The sequence below is a fragment of the Anarrhichthys ocellatus genome, unplaced genomic scaffold (genome assembly GCF_004355925.1).
Source record: "Anarrhichthys ocellatus isolate YVR2014 unplaced genomic scaffold, GSC_Weel_1.0 scaffold160, whole genome shotgun sequence".
Classification (NCBI taxonomy): Eukaryota; Metazoa; Chordata; class Actinopteri; order Perciformes; family Anarhichadidae; genus Anarrhichthys; species Anarrhichthys ocellatus.
The window spans coordinates 335,544-350,902 of record NW_022280190.1 but is presented as its reverse complement, the minus strand read 5'-3'; the positions used below and the strand labels follow the sequence as shown (position 1 = coordinate 350,902).

The following is a 15,359-nucleotide window of genomic DNA, read 5'->3' as shown; positions in this document are numbered from 1 at the left end:
AGTTTTTAGAAGCCGCAGAATGCTTTTGTGACTTGGCCCTCAGAGAGAGCTTGTGGTGGAGGAACAGTGAGGCTCATTGATGGGTTTTTAATGGTGCTGTATGGCTCAGAGGAAGAAGAGACGTCAGGCTCATCATTCTTTGTCATCGATGCAGATAAGATTTGTTGATAAGAAAAGAATAAAACAGAGAATATCAGCAGGTTTAAACAGCTCATCTTTCTCCTGCTGATCTGTACTTGTCATGTGCAGATATTTTGAGTATTGATCGCTTTGTAAAGCGTTGTCATCGCGACTCGAGCTGCAGGACTTTGTGACTTTGACGTTTCTTGTCAGACAAAGAGGTTAAAACTAGAAGAACATGAACGTGAATCTGTTTTATTAGTTTCCAGCTGAGGAGCAGTGATGTCATCTGATTCACTGCCGAAACGCGACGGAGACGAACACTGTCGGGCTTAATATGGCGTCATAAAAAAGACATTAAAAATCCAATACCGTAAGACCTCGGAGCCATGAAGCTGTCATCATAAACATGGAAGGAATGAACGTAATATTCTGCTCTTTTTACAATAAAAAGCCGTCTCCAGCACACTATGAGGTCTACGAGGTGTTCAGTGTTAAGGTTTTATGAAGAAGAAGGTTTTTAAATCTTACAAATAGTGAATTAAATAAATATAATAAACTCTGCAGACAGAATATCAGCGGATAAAAGAGCCGTCCTAATTACACTCAATAACACCACTGGAGGCTTTTCACCGCTTTAATTACGCACCAATCACAAGACGTAAACAACACTTTCTGCTTTTTGGTGCGAGTTAACTAGTTAATTATCACCTTTCATTTCCCACATCTGCTTATTTTTGGTCCATTATTCGGTGTGTGTGCTGACAGGAGGACGAGTAGACCTGTTTATCACAGTGCTTTATATTCGGGTCAGAGGTCAGTGAAGCAGACAAAGATAATTCTCCTGACAGACAGCAGCGACGCTCAATTGTCTGATTCCATTATTCTTTGCTCTGTAAGTGCTTTTCAGTCGATCCTCTGAAAAGACAAGCGTCCCTGTTCGTGTTGTTCCAACGCCACGACCTTTATTCAAACCCTTAATATGAAGAGACTTCAAAGTAAAAGCATCAGAAAACCAGAACACAGGAGCAGACAAAGAAAGATACAAGTAGATAACGAGGAAATTATTCTCAACTGAAAGTCCAACTGAAATCACAAAAGACCGTCACTTCATAACGAAATAAAGGTTTTCAAACTCTGTCTTTTAGTGTTGAAAGGAAGTGATCGATGATAACGGCAACTGTGTGAACTTATTGTCTCGATAAGTTGAGTCTCGTATCCTGTCGTTACCGATGCATCCATGACTGACTCAATGCTAACAAGCTAACGGCAAGCAATGTTCCGTTAGCTTGTGATGATGAAGAGTAAAAACCATAAAACGATCAGTTTTAGCTAACGTTCGTTAGCAGGAGAAGCTCATTTTAGCTGGTGAATGTTTGTTTAGCTCTCTGAGAGTCGAGGTTATGAGGAAAAATGTTTGGACACATATTCATGTTCCCATCAGGATGAATTGTGATGATTTCTGTATCTAACGCCATCTTCAGGTCAACGTGTGAATGCGTCGATGCTTTGGTGAACATGATGTTAGTACTCCAGCGTTAGCTCAAAGCCAAAGACCACATTCGTACGTACTTCCAACTACAAACTCAGTCAGTATGAACTACATGCCGCCTACTAAAGAAGAATTAAGTACGCTGTTATCATAAACTGGTTTGTGTTCTGACGTATTGAAGCCTCCAGTTTGGCGTTTTGGCCGTCGCCATCTTGTTTTTTTTGCAACCAGTGAATTGAAGTGACCGTATATTGACGACGTAGAGATTGAGACCATAAACTGACCACATATTGGAAATCTAAACGGTTACTTTCTCTCATTAAAACTTAATAAAGGCAACCAGATGCATTGCATTGTGGGACAGTTTAATATATGCAGTAAGCTCACGTTTCATTCTCATAAATTCTTGCTAATGTAGTTCACATCTGGGTATTTCTCAAGAAAATGTCAAGAACGAATAGTATGTTAGGATGCAACCTTACAGAGCGGAGGAGCTAACGGAGCAGATCTTTAGCAAAAAACCCACAAACAAACAATTTAATTCCAGTTGGACTTTGAAACAAAAAGCAAGAATACTGTTTTATGTTCAAGCTAGTAGACGTAGAACTGTACAAACGCTGTTTCCAACACCGTTATCTTACACAGAACTGGACGATTCAGTCAAGCACATTGTGTATTGGCTTTTTAAAAGATAAAAGAAGTGAAAGAAGTGCATTTTTGGGAAAAAAAACATGCAGCTGCAAACACTGTCTCTCACACACACACACACACACACAGTGAGGAGGAGCGTCTTCATCAGGGATTCTGCTCATCGTCGGGGGTCAACGCCGAGTTCAGAGTCTGTATTGCTTTGGCAAGAGGTGGAAGAAGTATTCAGACCCTTTACTGAAGTAAAAGTACTACTACCACGCTGTGACAATACTCCACTACATGTGTATTTAGCTGTAGAAGTATTTAAAGGAAACACTTCATCACAAACATTCAACGTCAACACATCTGCTCCTCTGCTGCTCTCCCACAGGTCTCTCCCTCTTTTCTCCCCGTTAAATTGTTTTGGGGGAGTTGTTCCTGTTCCGATGTGAGGGTCAAAGGTCAGAGGATGTCACATGTGTGCAGATTGTAAAGCCCTCTGAGGCAAATTTGTAATTTGTGATTTTGGGCTATACAAAAATAAATGTAATTGAATTGAATTGAATCTGGAGATACATGTGGGTAAGGAAGTACCTGTGAGAAGTACTTGAGTAAATGTACTTATCTTCATTTCAGCAATGCACTAAAATAAAATGCATTAGAGGTGGAGAGAAGATTCAAGTGTTTCCATCTTCTCAAGCAGCCTCTGGTGATTCTCTAGTTTCTCCCCGCTGGCTGTGGCCTTCGTGAGATAATCCCAGTGGGAGGTGTAACATCCAGCGGTTCACCGACACTCGGGAATAAAAAAAACTCTTGTTTCAGCTTCACATGGAGGAAGAAACAGAGAAGCTCACAAGTTTACCCCTGATCCTGTGTTCCTCGAGTGCCTTTTTTTAATCTCCGATAAAGGACACTTAGTGATATTTATTCTCTTCCAGTAAAACCCTGAGGCTGCCCTCCTCTGCTCTCACACACACACACACACATTCTCGTTTGTACGTTAAATTACTGAACACAGACCCTGTATCCCTCTTGACTTCCGTTTCAATATGTAATCCAATCATTTCGTCTTCAGAGCCATTGAATATTCAATTACAGCGTATTCTTAAATAACATTAAAGATAATTGATTCGGGCCACTTGACCGCGGCTTTTTCTGAAAAATCCCCCGTCTTTATCGCCGCTGCTGTGACTCAGCCGAGCGTCCGGACAAATAAGCAGACATTCGGACGGCGAAGTGTTTTATGTTCGATGCCGAAGAGAAGGTCGATCCCGGTCAAACGCACAAAGAAATAATTCATTTTTCAGCTCAAAAAACACAACTTTCCTCTTTCTAGAAGAACGTCCCCTTGGTGTCCCGGCACAGTATCCTCTTGAAGGCCTTCCGGAAGTCGTGGTTGAAGATGGTGTAAATGACCGGGTTGAGGCAGGAGTTGCAGTAGCCGATCCAAAAGAAGAATTTGAACAGAGGGTTGGGGATGCTGCAGGTCTCGGGGCACACCGCCTGAAGGGAGTAAGAGAAGAAGAAGGGGAACCAGCAGATCACAAACCCGCCCATCACCACGGCCAGCACGAAGGTGAACCTCTTCTCCCGGTTCGCCATGGCCTTGCGGCGGGACGCAGGCGTCCCCTGAATCTTGGGCGTCTCTTCGGGTCCCAGTTTGGTGCCGGACGGCGTGGCCATCGTGGTTTTGTACCTGCGGGCCAAGTTTAGCGCCTGAACTCTGAACCCTTTCCGTCGGGACGATGCCGACGTTTGATCGTCGGTCGCGGCGTTCGTCTTGTCTTTGCCTTTGTCGCCTACTTCAGAGCTGGAGCTGGACGAGTTGTCGGGAAGCGCCTCCTCTTCTTTGTGGGGAACAGCTGAGGGTATTTTATGGGGGATTGAGGTGGATGTTTGGACCGAACTAGCAGTTTCGGGCTGAGCGTCCTGGCTGGTGGTTTTCCCTGGAGGATTTTGAAGTGACGGCGGGGACATTTTGTTCGGGACTTCTTCTCGTTCTCTACCTTCTTGATCCCCGTTCTCAGATAACTTCGCTGGATGCTCGTTGGTTCCCACGCTAGCGTCTCCTCCGGCCGCCGCTTTCTGCTCCCGTCCAGGCGGGCAGCGCGTGTGCCGCTTGGCGATCTGATAAATCCTCACGTACACCAGAATCATGATCACGCAAGGGGCGAAGAAAGAGCCGATGGTGGAGTAGAGGATGTACCAGCGCTCGTTGTTCAGTTCGCACACCTCCTCGCCTCCTTCGCTCTTGTCCAGCGTGAGGAGAGGAGGGAAGGAGATGACCGCGGAGATCAGCCAGACCACGACGATGGCCGCCTTGATGCGCGTCGGGGTGCGCTTGGCGCCGTAGGACACGGGCCGGGAGATGGACAGGTAGCGGTCCAGCGCTATGGCGCAAAGGTGCACGATAGAGGAGGTGCAGAAGAGGACGTCCAGCGCCAGGTAGATCTCGCACCAGATGGAGCTAAACGCCCAGTAGCCCTGCAGCTCGTTGGCTAACGAGAACGGGATGATGAGCGTGGCGACCAAAATATCCGCCGCCGCTAGCGATACCAGGAAGAGGTTCTGAGCCCCCTTGAGGGACCGGGACGTCAGCACGGCGATGATGACGAAGATGTTCCCGACGATGGTGAGGACCATCATGAAGGTGATGGCGATGGCGAAGGCCGCGGTGGCCTGCGGGGTGTACGGCGACGTCCTGGTGGTGCTCCGGTTGCAGGGTCGGGCGCCGGAGACGCCGGGGAGTCCGCCGAGCTCCGACAGGCAGGGGGCATCCTGGGAAGCTGACATGGTGACGACAACGACGGGGGGGGAAACCGGACGGTCGTCGGTCAACGTGAAGCCATGTGATCTACGAGAGAGAGAGAGGGAGAGACAGAGGGAGAGAGTTGAACACATCATGATAACGTTATAATGTGCCTTCAGCCAGTACTCATGTTCACTGAGCAGAGCTTGAAGGCATCATCATGTAACTGAAGTGAACCTCTGTTGGCTAGCCATTAGCGGTGCTGCTAACGTTACTAGCTCTCCTCCTGTTGGTTAGCGGTGCTGCTAACGTTACTAGCTCTCCTCCTGTTGGTTAGCCATTAGCGGTGCTGCTAACGTTACTAGCTCTCCTCCTGTTGGTTAGCCGTTAGTGGTACTGCTAACGTTACTAGCTCTCCTCCTGTTGGTTAGCCGTTAGCGGTGCTGCTCACGTTACTAGCTCTCCTCTTGTTGGTTAGCCGTTAGCGGTGCTGCTAACGTTACTAGCTCTCCTCCTGTTGGTCAGCCGTTAGCGGTGCTGCTAACGTTACTAGCTCTCCTCTGATTGGTTGTTTACAATGAAACATGATCAGAGATCAGAGACTAGAAACACATGTTCACTGAGTCAGTACAACTTTATTTACACTGCGATAGTGAACAGTAAACTGTGGAATTAATCCGTGGTCCACATGCGTGAAGAACCTTGAGGGTATAATAATATTGGCTGTTTGTGGAGGCAAGCTCTTCATTGGGACCCGACAAAATAAAACGATTGTTTAGAGAAACATCAGCAGCTACTGTTGCATTTTATTAGCAGCATTAGCATCGTAGCTAAAGTTAGCAGCGCGCCACCTAGAGGTCTGGAGCGATAATGACTGAGCCTCGTTCAGCTCAGTGAAGATGATGAAGATGATGAAGCTGATGATGAGGGAAGAAGGAAACAGACAGATAAACGTATTTATTTGTTTAGATTTTGCAAACTGTCACTAAAGAGCTGTTGTTTCTTTTGGATGAAACACAAACACATATATTATATATACACATTTATGTGTTTATATAATATATATTGCCATACATATGTAAATATATATGTAAATATGTCTATATATATATATATATATATATATATATATATATATATATATTTACATATACGTATGTGTGTGTTTCATCCTAAATGGAATCATATATTATGTATATATTATATTATTATACATGTAGCTCCTTCTCTTTGTCAGTTATAATTTCTATATTTTGTTGGAGGCCATGATTCTTTATTTCTAATATGAATATATAGGATCATGAATATAAGTCAAATATTCAGTCAAAAGTCATTTTTTAGATGATTAATAAAAGACAGAAATCTAGATGTTTCCACAGTGAACATGTGGCTGAAGGTAAAGTAAATCATTTATGTCATTGTTCAGATCATTTTAATGAGTGCATGAGAACAATACTCCTCAGAATGAACGTTAAATAGACTTACTGCAATAAAAAGATCCTCCAGCTGCGTCTCTCCGCGTGACCAACAACTTTAAAAGTTGATTTTCTTTGCAGAATCCGGACTGAAAGTATCCGGTGATGATGCACTGTTTATCGGACAAACCCGAGACCGAGAGTCCGCTGTGATCCCCGGAGGAACGTAAACCGGTCCGGTTGAACGGGAGGAGGTTGTATCCGCGTGCAGCGCTCCTCTCCGGGCTCTGAGGGAAGAAGAGGAGGAACCGATGCGGACGTTACCGGATAAACGAGCACGCGCTTCTCTCCTTTTTACGCGCAGCTTCTTCTTCTACAGTCCGACTTCATCTCATCTGAGCACGAGGTCTGATGTAGCTTTACGTTCTGATGTACACGCGCAGCTTATTGTTGACTGTGATGGATTCGTGGATCTACAGCAGCTCCAATAATCAATAAAGTGATTTATGTAGGAAGTGAAACGTTCTCTGGTTCACGTGAAGATGCACCGCGTTTCTTCCGACGCTCACAGGAAACTTTACTTCATAACTAACATATTCATCATGTTTTGAACTTGTATAAGTCAATTGTTCTATTATTTGAGAACTTAAAATGCAGTTGAAATATATAATAGCACTTTATAAAATTGTACTAAGTGAATTGTTACTCTATAATAATAATGAATGTCAACAAAAACACTCCAGTAAAATAAGTCCTTAGTGTCGTCATCCAGACGAGTTAGAAGCTTTACACGTTTAGTTCAAATGAAAGCAGAATACATGTCTGTTCAGAGCTACAGGTGTTCCGGGTTCACCAGTGACCGAGTTAACTGGTGACTCAAGGTGTAGATAATAAACACGCATATTTAAAATAGATTGACGACTTTGACAAGAAGAGTCAGTAAATGCATCCTGTGATGTGTGGACGAGATGAACCAGTTATCAGACAACTGTTCTCCGGTAAATATCCGACATTAAACCGTGAAACGTTCGACAGAAACACACAAACATGTTCTTCTGTTTCTCTCTGCAGCTCAACATATTCAGTTATATAGATGGAATATAACAGATACATCTCTACCTTATAATAAGTGATCAAATACATCAGAAGTACCTTAAAAACCAACTCTTTACGTAGTGAGTCACACAAACTAACGACAGAAAACATGAGTAATGTTTGTGGATGAAGACTTGAAGATGAAATGTATTAATGTGTGAGTCAGATCATAACTCTTTCAACTCATTCTTCTTCGTGCCTCTTTGTGTTTCACAACTTTCTAAAAACAAACGAACGATATGAAATGTTCTGACATTTGTTTTACGTTGAGCTGAACGCATGACGCGTTTCATTCATAGTGAGCCACATGAACACGTTTCATCCTCTTCACGTCTGAAACATCTGGACAAACAAAACGAAACATTTGTGAACCATTTTACTCTTTTATTATCCATCTGTTTTATAGACTAAAGATACAAAATAATGGTGGTTGCTCGTAGTAACTCATGTACGTAGATAACACATGAGTTTTGATGTTTCTGCCTTTATTAATAACTGGTGATATTCTGCCCTCTAGTGGTGGAATTCAGCTGCTGCAGCGATGAACTCTGATCAGAGCTCGTGCCGTTCGTCGCATCATCCATCGTCTCCTTCATGACGACGCTTTCCTCTTCAGCTTTTGGAGACTCTGGAGAGAGACGAGAACAAAGCGTTACCGAGGCCTCGTGTACTAATACTCCTCAAGTTACCACGACGTCAGTACAAGTACACATGTAGAGTACCACAGTTGTAGAGGCGGCGAACTTTCTGGATGTCCCCCTCGGTCATCTTCACCCTCTGTCCCATGTTCTGCACGTACTCGTTGGGGACGATGGTGCGGTCACCGTTGGCTGAAAAAAACCTACTGATGCACAAACACTTTCACATCAACAACTCTTCTTCATAACACAAACAGAACGTCATGATCACGTTACCTTCCGTAGTGAAGGATGGAGTTCACGTCGTAGCCGAGGTCAAACGTCGTGCCTGGTACTTTGTGGAAGTTCTTCTCCCTCCCTGAAACACATCAGTAGTATTATTATAATAAAACATAATTAACTCAGAAATGTGTTTTTACTTCTTGTTCCGTTACAGCTTCTCTGCTGAATGAACGATTCGTCTTTGCTCACCTGAACTTTACCTGCAGGATTCATGACATCACAGCTCTCGCGCGTCTCATACTTTAGTACACACTACAGCGCATAAAGTACACGGGGGGTTTCCTGCAGCACGCATTCAGTCGTGGACAACGTCGTCATTTACTCCCCCTTGATCAAACATCTGCTGTGCAAAGGATTGTGGGTCGGAATAGCAAGAAGGAGAACTCTGGGCTTGTAGGTATTTCTGGCATTTGCAGCCAACTCAGTTGAGTTTAGAACGTGTGCGTCTATTGTTTGATAAACAGCTAAAAGCTTTAGAATGGATCTGAGACTCTGAGTTCAGTTCTTCATCGAGGAGGGAGCAGATTTTAAGCTTCCAAGTTCTCTTCAACGCAGCTTAGAACTTGATTTGGTTCTTCTTGTGGGGAGAAGACCGTTTTATGTTTTGAGCTGTTTTTCTACTTATTTTGACATGAATAGCTCCTGTTTGCAGTAGAACGATACACACACAACCATCACTGGAATACTTTTATATTAAAGAAAACGTGAATTCTCAGGCAACTCCTGTTCCATGATTTCTAAGCCGTTTTATGGACATTAAAGATGACATCTATGTGTGTCCGTGTTTGGTCGATTTAAACCAGAGAACGCGAGTGATTTAAGAGCAGACTCTGCGGCGCCCCCTTGAGGACGCTTTGGTCTTATAAACTGTATTTTCATACGTCCAGAGATCTTTAATCAGAAACTTTTACCCTCCATGATGTTGTTGAACAGAACCTTGATGTACACGTCGCGGTCCATCCGCGTGTGTTCGTGGTGGAAGCCCAGAGCGTGAAGAATCTCGTGGACGATGTTACCCACAATGCACTCTGGGCCAATGAACAAGGGTTGCTCGCCGCCGCCGAAGCCGACGAACGACGCACACCTGGAAACGTCAGTCGATGCACAAAGACGAAATGTTTCGATGTTACCGGAACATGTTTGAGACAGCTCTGAACACATTCACTACGCAGCATGAAGACCTCTACCCTCTGCTGATGATGAAGTGCAGGTAGCTGCTCTCAGAGCTTCTCTTGGGGAACGACACACAGGTGTGTTCAGACACCATCGCCATAGCAGAGAGGATGTCAGCTGTCCGACCGACTGCAAATAAAAGAAATACACAACGTTAGAATAAAGATTAGAGACGAGTAGAAACACGGAGCAGTGATCTGATGCTGCTCACCCAACTCTGGGCTGATGGTGTACGGGATCGCTGTCGTGGGCCAGCTGGTTCTCACTGCGTTCCTGTCGCTCTGTGGTGTCAAACAGTGAAGACACACTGACGTAACGAATGTGTGACATCACAAAGAAACACAGAACAGCCAGCGTTTGAGCGCTTTGTGTCTCTTTGGGATTGTTTTGCATCTCCCTGAGCCTCTTTGAAATCACTTCATTTCCCTGCAGTCGCCCTGCAGTCTCTTCCTGGTTGGTAGTCTCGGCCTGAGGGGCCCCAGACACTTCTGGCCCCTGACCTTTGCCCAACAGGCCCCTCCAGTAAATCATCCAGAGGTTCAACACTCTGCTGGTTAATTGAAGTCTTTGAACCAGAACATTTCTCCACGAGTCATCTGATCAACAACATTATTCATTATATCTGATGGTGCTTTTATCTCATCATTTACATTTAAAACAGTGAAGTATGTTCTCAAACTCTTACAATCTGCCGTTACGACAGATAGCGTGGCATGATGGGAAACGTAGTGTTTTTGTGGAGCTAAACGTCAGGACATGTCATCACTGCTGAACATGCACAGAACGTGTTCACAGTGAAGTTATACTGATGTTACTCACAGACAGAACCATGTCGCCCTCCAGCACGGCGTGCTTCTCCGTCATCAGCTCTGTTTAAAACATCATGAAGAGAAATAGAAACATTACATAAAACATATTTGTTCAACCTTTCTTTTCAAATATTAAAGTTTGAAATACAGACCTTCTAGAGTCTCTGGGTTGGACTTCATATAACGCTGTACTTTGATGAGCGGGTCCTTCTGAGCGGCTGTGAACACATTCATACATAAAACAAACTCGTCTCTCATCAACGTGAACATGTTGATGGATCTTCAGTCAGACACACGTACCTTCTCGTTCCCCCCGTAGAGGACTGCAGGCCACTAAAGAACAAACACATCACAGAAGAGGTTTCGTACTTTTTCCTCCAGAAAGTGAAACAAACGTGTCGATTTCTCACCATGTGGAACAACGAGCAGCGCAGCGAGGACGAGGAGCAGCATGGTGCTCAGAGACCAGACACGATGAAGCGTCTGCTTCGTTAGGCAGCTTAAGTAACGTCAGCTGTGAGCCGTTAACGACCTCCTGTCTCACACTCCTCTCTCACTCTCCTCCTGTCTCACACTCCTGTCTCACTCTCCTGTCTCACACACCTGTCTCACTCTCCTGTCTCACACACCTGTCTCACACTCCTGTCTCACACTCCTGTCTCACTCTCCTCCTGTATCACACTCCTGTCTCACACTCCTGTCTCACTCTCCTGTCTCACACTCCTGTCTCACACTCCTGTCTCACACTCCTCCTGTCTCACACGCCTGTCTCACACTCCTGTCTCACACTCCTCCTGTCTCACACTCCTGTCTCACACTCCTCCTGTCTCACACGCCTGTCTCACACTCCTCCTGTCTCACACTCCTCCTGTCTCACACTCCTCCTGTTTCACACTCCTGTCTCACACTCCTCCTGTCTCACACTCCTGTCTCACACTCCTGTCTCACACTCCTCCTGTCTCACACTCCTGTCTCACACTCCTCCTGTCTCACACTCGTGAATAATAATTAAATAAGTCAGTAATACTTTTGTACTTTTAGTAGTTTGGTCATTTAATTTATTGTTAATATAAAAATATTGATTTTAACAACTTTATTTGTCTTTATGGAAGCAAAGAAACGTTTTAATCATTTTGCACCATCTTGTCCTCTCTTATTCTCTTTTTCAAAAATACAAATCTTTTGTTTAATGAGTGTTTTTTTGGGGAAGCCTGAGATTTAACATCATTAAATGTCATTTTTAAGTGCTGCTTTTATTTATTTATTGTGCATATTGAAATGAATAACTTACATATTAATTTGAATATTGTAAGCAATTTAATACCTCATCAATATTCAAATTTAAATACCACTTAATTTATGGCATTGTCATGTTTAATATGTGAGTTTAGTCATTTTAGAGACTACTACTACTACTATTTTTCTTTTTGTTCGTTTGTATTCATGAATCCTGATACTGGTGACTTTGGTAATTATCTATATATTTAAATTGAATGTTGATATATTTTATAAACTGACAAACTAATTGCATTTATATTTATATTTATATATTTTTCACAAGTTGAAGCATTAAAACCAGTTAAATGTTCTCAACATGTTGTCGTTGAACAGACAACATGAACAGACAGCAGGGGGTGGTGTGGAGCTCTTGTGATGGTTTGATCCGACAATAAAAACAAAGAAGAAGACCACGAAGAAGACCGAGTACTTCCGGTGAAAATACAATCACATGGGCTGTAAATCTCTCAAGGTAACGTTGTTTCTAAACTAATAATTGTATTATTATTATTATTAAGACATATTCAATAAGAACGTTTTTTATTTAAATTATGTTGTTGTAATAAGTTAGCTCACGAGTGGCGAAATGCTACTTTTAGCTAAAAACGTAGATAACGCTCTGTGTCGTTAGCTTAGCTGATAGCTTTACATGCTAATACAAATGTCAACAAAGTTATTTTTTGCTGTTTTTACGTAAAATAATTTCTCTTAACGACGTTTAGATTCAACAGTTTCAGTAACGTTTGACTCTTTAAGATAAATTCATTATCAACTGTTTATGTGCTTCAAAGTAACGTTACTGTTACTCTCCTTATTACGTCATCGAGTTAGTTTATTGTAGTTGCTTTTATTGTTTCTGTTTGTAGCATGTAAAGTGTCTTTGAGTACCTTATACAAATACAATGTATTATTATTCTATAAGTTCATCAGATGTTATTCTGTGCTGACGCATCATATCTTTAACTGATCAAATAAAAAGAAGCCAAATCTGAGCTAAATATTTCTGTGAATTATTCCTCTTTAAACTTCAGAAGGTTCCGTCATGACGAGGTGGGCGAGAGCCAATAACATCCACAAACACAAGCCGGCGGAGGCCACTCCATGGACTCAGCTGAGAGGAGGAGGAGGAGGAGGAGGAGGAGGAGGTCACCATTCAGGCGGCTCTAGACATGGACCCCAGAGGGACCATCAGAGGGACCATCAGAGGGACCATCAGAGGGACCATCTGAGAGGGACTTATCCCGGCGGATCAGCTGTGAAGAAACCAAACCGTCCCAAGAAGGACTACGTGAGTGAGGACGTGAACGGCTTCCTGGAGTTCCTCCAGCAGAGCGGACGGCCGCTGCCTCGAGGGGGCGCAGGAGGAAGGGAGCTCCGGGAGGAGGTGGAGACGGCTCTGAAGAAAGACAGGAGGAGAGAGGACAGACGGGTGAAGAGGCAGAACGACAAGAAGAGCAACATGGTGCGTGATGGGGGGGGGTGGACAGATTCTCCAACACGTCGTCATCATTTCTACATTTTACATAAATCACTGAGTCCTTGTTCAGGCTCTGATGCCTCCTCGTCTCCTTGTTTCCTTGTTTCCTTCCCTCCTTGCAGCTGTGCTTTAACTGCAGGAAGCCCGGTCACGGATTGGCCGACTGTCCGGAGGCCGACCGCGACGAGGAGATGGGCCGAGGCATCTGTTACCGCTGCGGCTCCACCGAGCACGAGATCCACAAGTGCAGAGCCAAAGTGGACCCGGCTCTGGGTGAGAAACAGCGCGGAGACGTCTGCGTTTGATTCATGTTCGTAATTAATATTGTACAAATATTTATATTCATAACTCTCCTCTTGTGTTCAGGAGAACATCCGTACGCTAAGTGCTTCATCTGCGGTCAGACCGGACATGTGTCCCGAGGCTGTCCAGATAATCCTAAAGGGCTCTACGCTCAAGGTTCAAACACTGATATTCATCATAAATACATAAATGTATACACATATTAATTCATTTTACAGTAGTTTAAATGACGGCGTGTGTTTCTGCAGGAGGTTCCTGTCGTGTTTGTGGTTCAGTGGAACATTTTCAGAAGGATTGTCCTGAACATCAGGCTGCCTGTGAGTCTCCAAACTGCTTTCAAATGTTTACATTTCATAATGAAATATTATATATTATTATTTAATACTCATTTTAAATCACTTCTTAAAACACGTTTTTACGGACTTTCTTTAATTTGATTTTTATTTGTTGATTTTACTAAATTATTTTCTTTCTTTCTCTGTAAACTGTTTTAAGGTGCTTTTTAAATAAAGTTATGATGCTAACTCGCTAGCATCACTGAGCTAGCTCCCGCTGCAGTGAGGAGGTGACGGTCAGATGATCGTGTTGTTAGATCTTCTTTCATGTTATTACTTTATTCTAGTCTACGCATTAGTACCAGAGTCTTCCTCACTGTGGAGAGTTTAGTTTAACTCTTCGTCTCCCTCCAGCTAACTCGCTGACGGTTCCCTGGTTGTCCAACAACATGAGTGCCGACCACGAAGACGTTCACGTCCCGCTGAAGAAACCCAAACCCAAAGAAACCAAAGTGGTGAAGTTCTGACCTCTGCTGGACTCGAACACGCGGACTGAATGCCGCTCACTTTCTCACTCTGTGTATTTAAGAGAAACTGTTAATAAAGTTTTTCTTCTGTTTATTTACAGCATTACTGTGTTCGGGTGCTGCATCGATAATTATCAGCACAAAACATCGACAACATTATTTAGATTTTCTTATCAAACAAACAAAAACAGAAATAATGTCGCTCCACAGATAAACGATACTAAACAGCTGTAATGTGGAGACCCGGCCACTCGGGGGCAGCACTGCTTCAACATGTTCAACATGATGAAGATGAGTCGTCTGTTTCGCATTCAGCTCTTTGTTTCCTTAAAGAAACAAGATGGTCGCAGAGGAAGATCCGGTGAAGCAGAATAAATCAAAGTTAAAGAAATGTTGCTTCTCTCGTGTAATTTATAGTTCAAGGAAGCAAGAAAAGTTCATGTTTAGATCAATAAGATGGAAACTAAAACATACAGATTCACATAGATGAATGAAAGAGTTGCATCTTATTTATGTTGCATTCTTCTCTTTGTTGCTCTGCTTTTCAGTGGAAACAGAAAAGTTAAATGTTCGTCTCGTGGCCGACAGGGAATAATGTGGTAATGTGTGTCTTTGTCCCAGTAGAGGAGAACAGATCGTTAATGTGTCCGATCAATAAATCTGTTAACACTCGAAGATCTGAGAACACAAACACATCAGAAACCAGATTCTTTCAAAGAAGACACAGATGTGTGTGTGTGTGTGTGTGTGTCTGTGTGTGTGTGTGTGTGTGTGTGTGGTCCCCTGGAGAGTGAAAAATAAAAAAGGTCTTACATCACTGATGATGCAAAGGTTTCTGGGAACTCCTCGGCTCTTTGAGTCCAGTCCGCAAAACTCGTTCTCTAATGGACAAGAAAATACTTAATAGTGTTTTTAAGAAACTTTTAATAAAGTTTTGTCTTGTGTTTATTTACAGCGGTACTTTGTTCTGGTGCTGCATCAATAATTATCAGCACAAAACGTCGACTGTCACAGGAGACAACCTCCTGAAGAGTGAAGTCTGTTCTTCGTGTGTTAAAGCTGCATTCTCTCTAGTGTCCACCAGGGGGCGACTCCT

At 43.4% G+C, this 15,359-nt stretch overlaps 3 protein-coding genes across 4 annotated transcripts; 1 reads left to right on the top strand and 2 right to left on the bottom strand.

The window, feature by feature from the left end:
- Positions 1 to 2,737: 2,737 nt before the first annotated feature.
- On the bottom strand, positions 2,738 to 6,658 carry LOC116400295 (alpha-2B adrenergic receptor-like). Its single transcript, XM_031878074.1, has 2 exons — positions 6,477 to 6,658; positions 2,738 to 5,096 (listed from the first exon to the last, which is right to left on the bottom strand). The coding sequence occupies exon 2, from the start codon at positions 5,033 to 5,035 to the stop codon at positions 3,575 to 3,577; it is 1,461 nt and encodes a 486-aa protein (XP_031733934.1). The 5' UTR covers positions 5,036 to 5,096; positions 6,477 to 6,658; the 3' UTR covers positions 2,738 to 3,574.
- A 1,277-nt stretch (positions 6,659 to 7,935) lies between these two features.
- LOC116400305 (zinc metalloproteinase nas-4-like) lies at positions 7,936 to 10,863 on the bottom strand. 2 transcript variants are annotated; one of them, XM_031878085.1, is made up of 10 exons: positions 10,814 to 10,863; positions 10,704 to 10,736; positions 10,556 to 10,621; positions 10,414 to 10,463; positions 9,806 to 9,875; positions 9,609 to 9,723; positions 9,333 to 9,505; positions 8,416 to 8,497; positions 8,224 to 8,345; positions 7,936 to 8,129 (listed from the first exon to the last, which is right to left on the bottom strand). In XM_031878085.1, the coding sequence occupies exons 1-10, from the start codon at positions 10,854 to 10,856 to the stop codon at positions 7,990 to 7,992; spliced, it is 894 nt and encodes a 297-aa protein (XP_031733945.1). In that variant the 5' UTR covers positions 10,857 to 10,863; the 3' UTR covers positions 7,936 to 7,989. The 2 variants fall into 2 exon arrangements, with proteins under 2 accessions (XP_031733945.1, XP_031733947.1); XM_031878087.1 differs by having other exon boundaries at positions 8,224 to 8,342.
- Positions 10,864 to 12,104: 1,241 nt separating this feature from the next.
- On the top strand, positions 12,105 to 14,354 carry zcchc9 (zinc finger, CCHC domain containing 9). Its single transcript, XM_031878075.1, has 6 exons — positions 12,105 to 12,153; positions 12,713 to 13,143; positions 13,281 to 13,431; positions 13,525 to 13,617; positions 13,710 to 13,778; positions 14,151 to 14,354. Exons 2-6 carry the CDS (start codon positions 12,724 to 12,726, stop codon positions 14,261 to 14,263), a joined length of 846 nt encoding a protein of 281 aa, XP_031733935.1. The 5' UTR covers positions 12,105 to 12,153; positions 12,713 to 12,723; the 3' UTR covers positions 14,264 to 14,354.
- Positions 14,355 to 15,359: the final 1,005 nt, after the last annotated feature.

Coding starts and splice junctions, on each gene's coding strand:
- LOC116400305 (XM_031878085.1), bottom strand. CDS start 10,856: ATGCTGCTCCTCGTCCTCGCTGCGCTGCTCGTTGTTCCACATG. Junction 10,622..10,703: donor TCTACGGGGGGAACGAGAAG/GTACGTGTGTCT, acceptor ATGTGTTCACAG/CCGCTCAGAAGGACCCGCTC. Junction 9,876..10,413: donor AGGGCGACATGGTTCTGTCT/GTGAGTAACATC, acceptor TTGACACCACAG/AGCGACAGGAACGCAGTGAG.
- zcchc9 (XM_031878075.1), top strand. CDS start 12,724: ATGACGAGGTGGGCGAGAGCCAATAACATCCACAAACACAAGCCGGCG. Junction 13,618..13,709: donor TAAAGGGCTCTACGCTCAAG/GTTCAAACACTG, acceptor GTGTTTCTGCAG/GAGGTTCCTGTCGTGTTTGT. Junction 13,779..14,150: donor TCCTGAACATCAGGCTGCCT/GTGAGTCTCCAA, acceptor GTCTCCCTCCAG/CTAACTCGCTGACGGTTCCC.
- LOC116400295 (XM_031878074.1), bottom strand. CDS start 5,035: ATGTCAGCTTCCCAGGATGCCCCCTGCCTGTCGGAGCTCGGCGGACTC.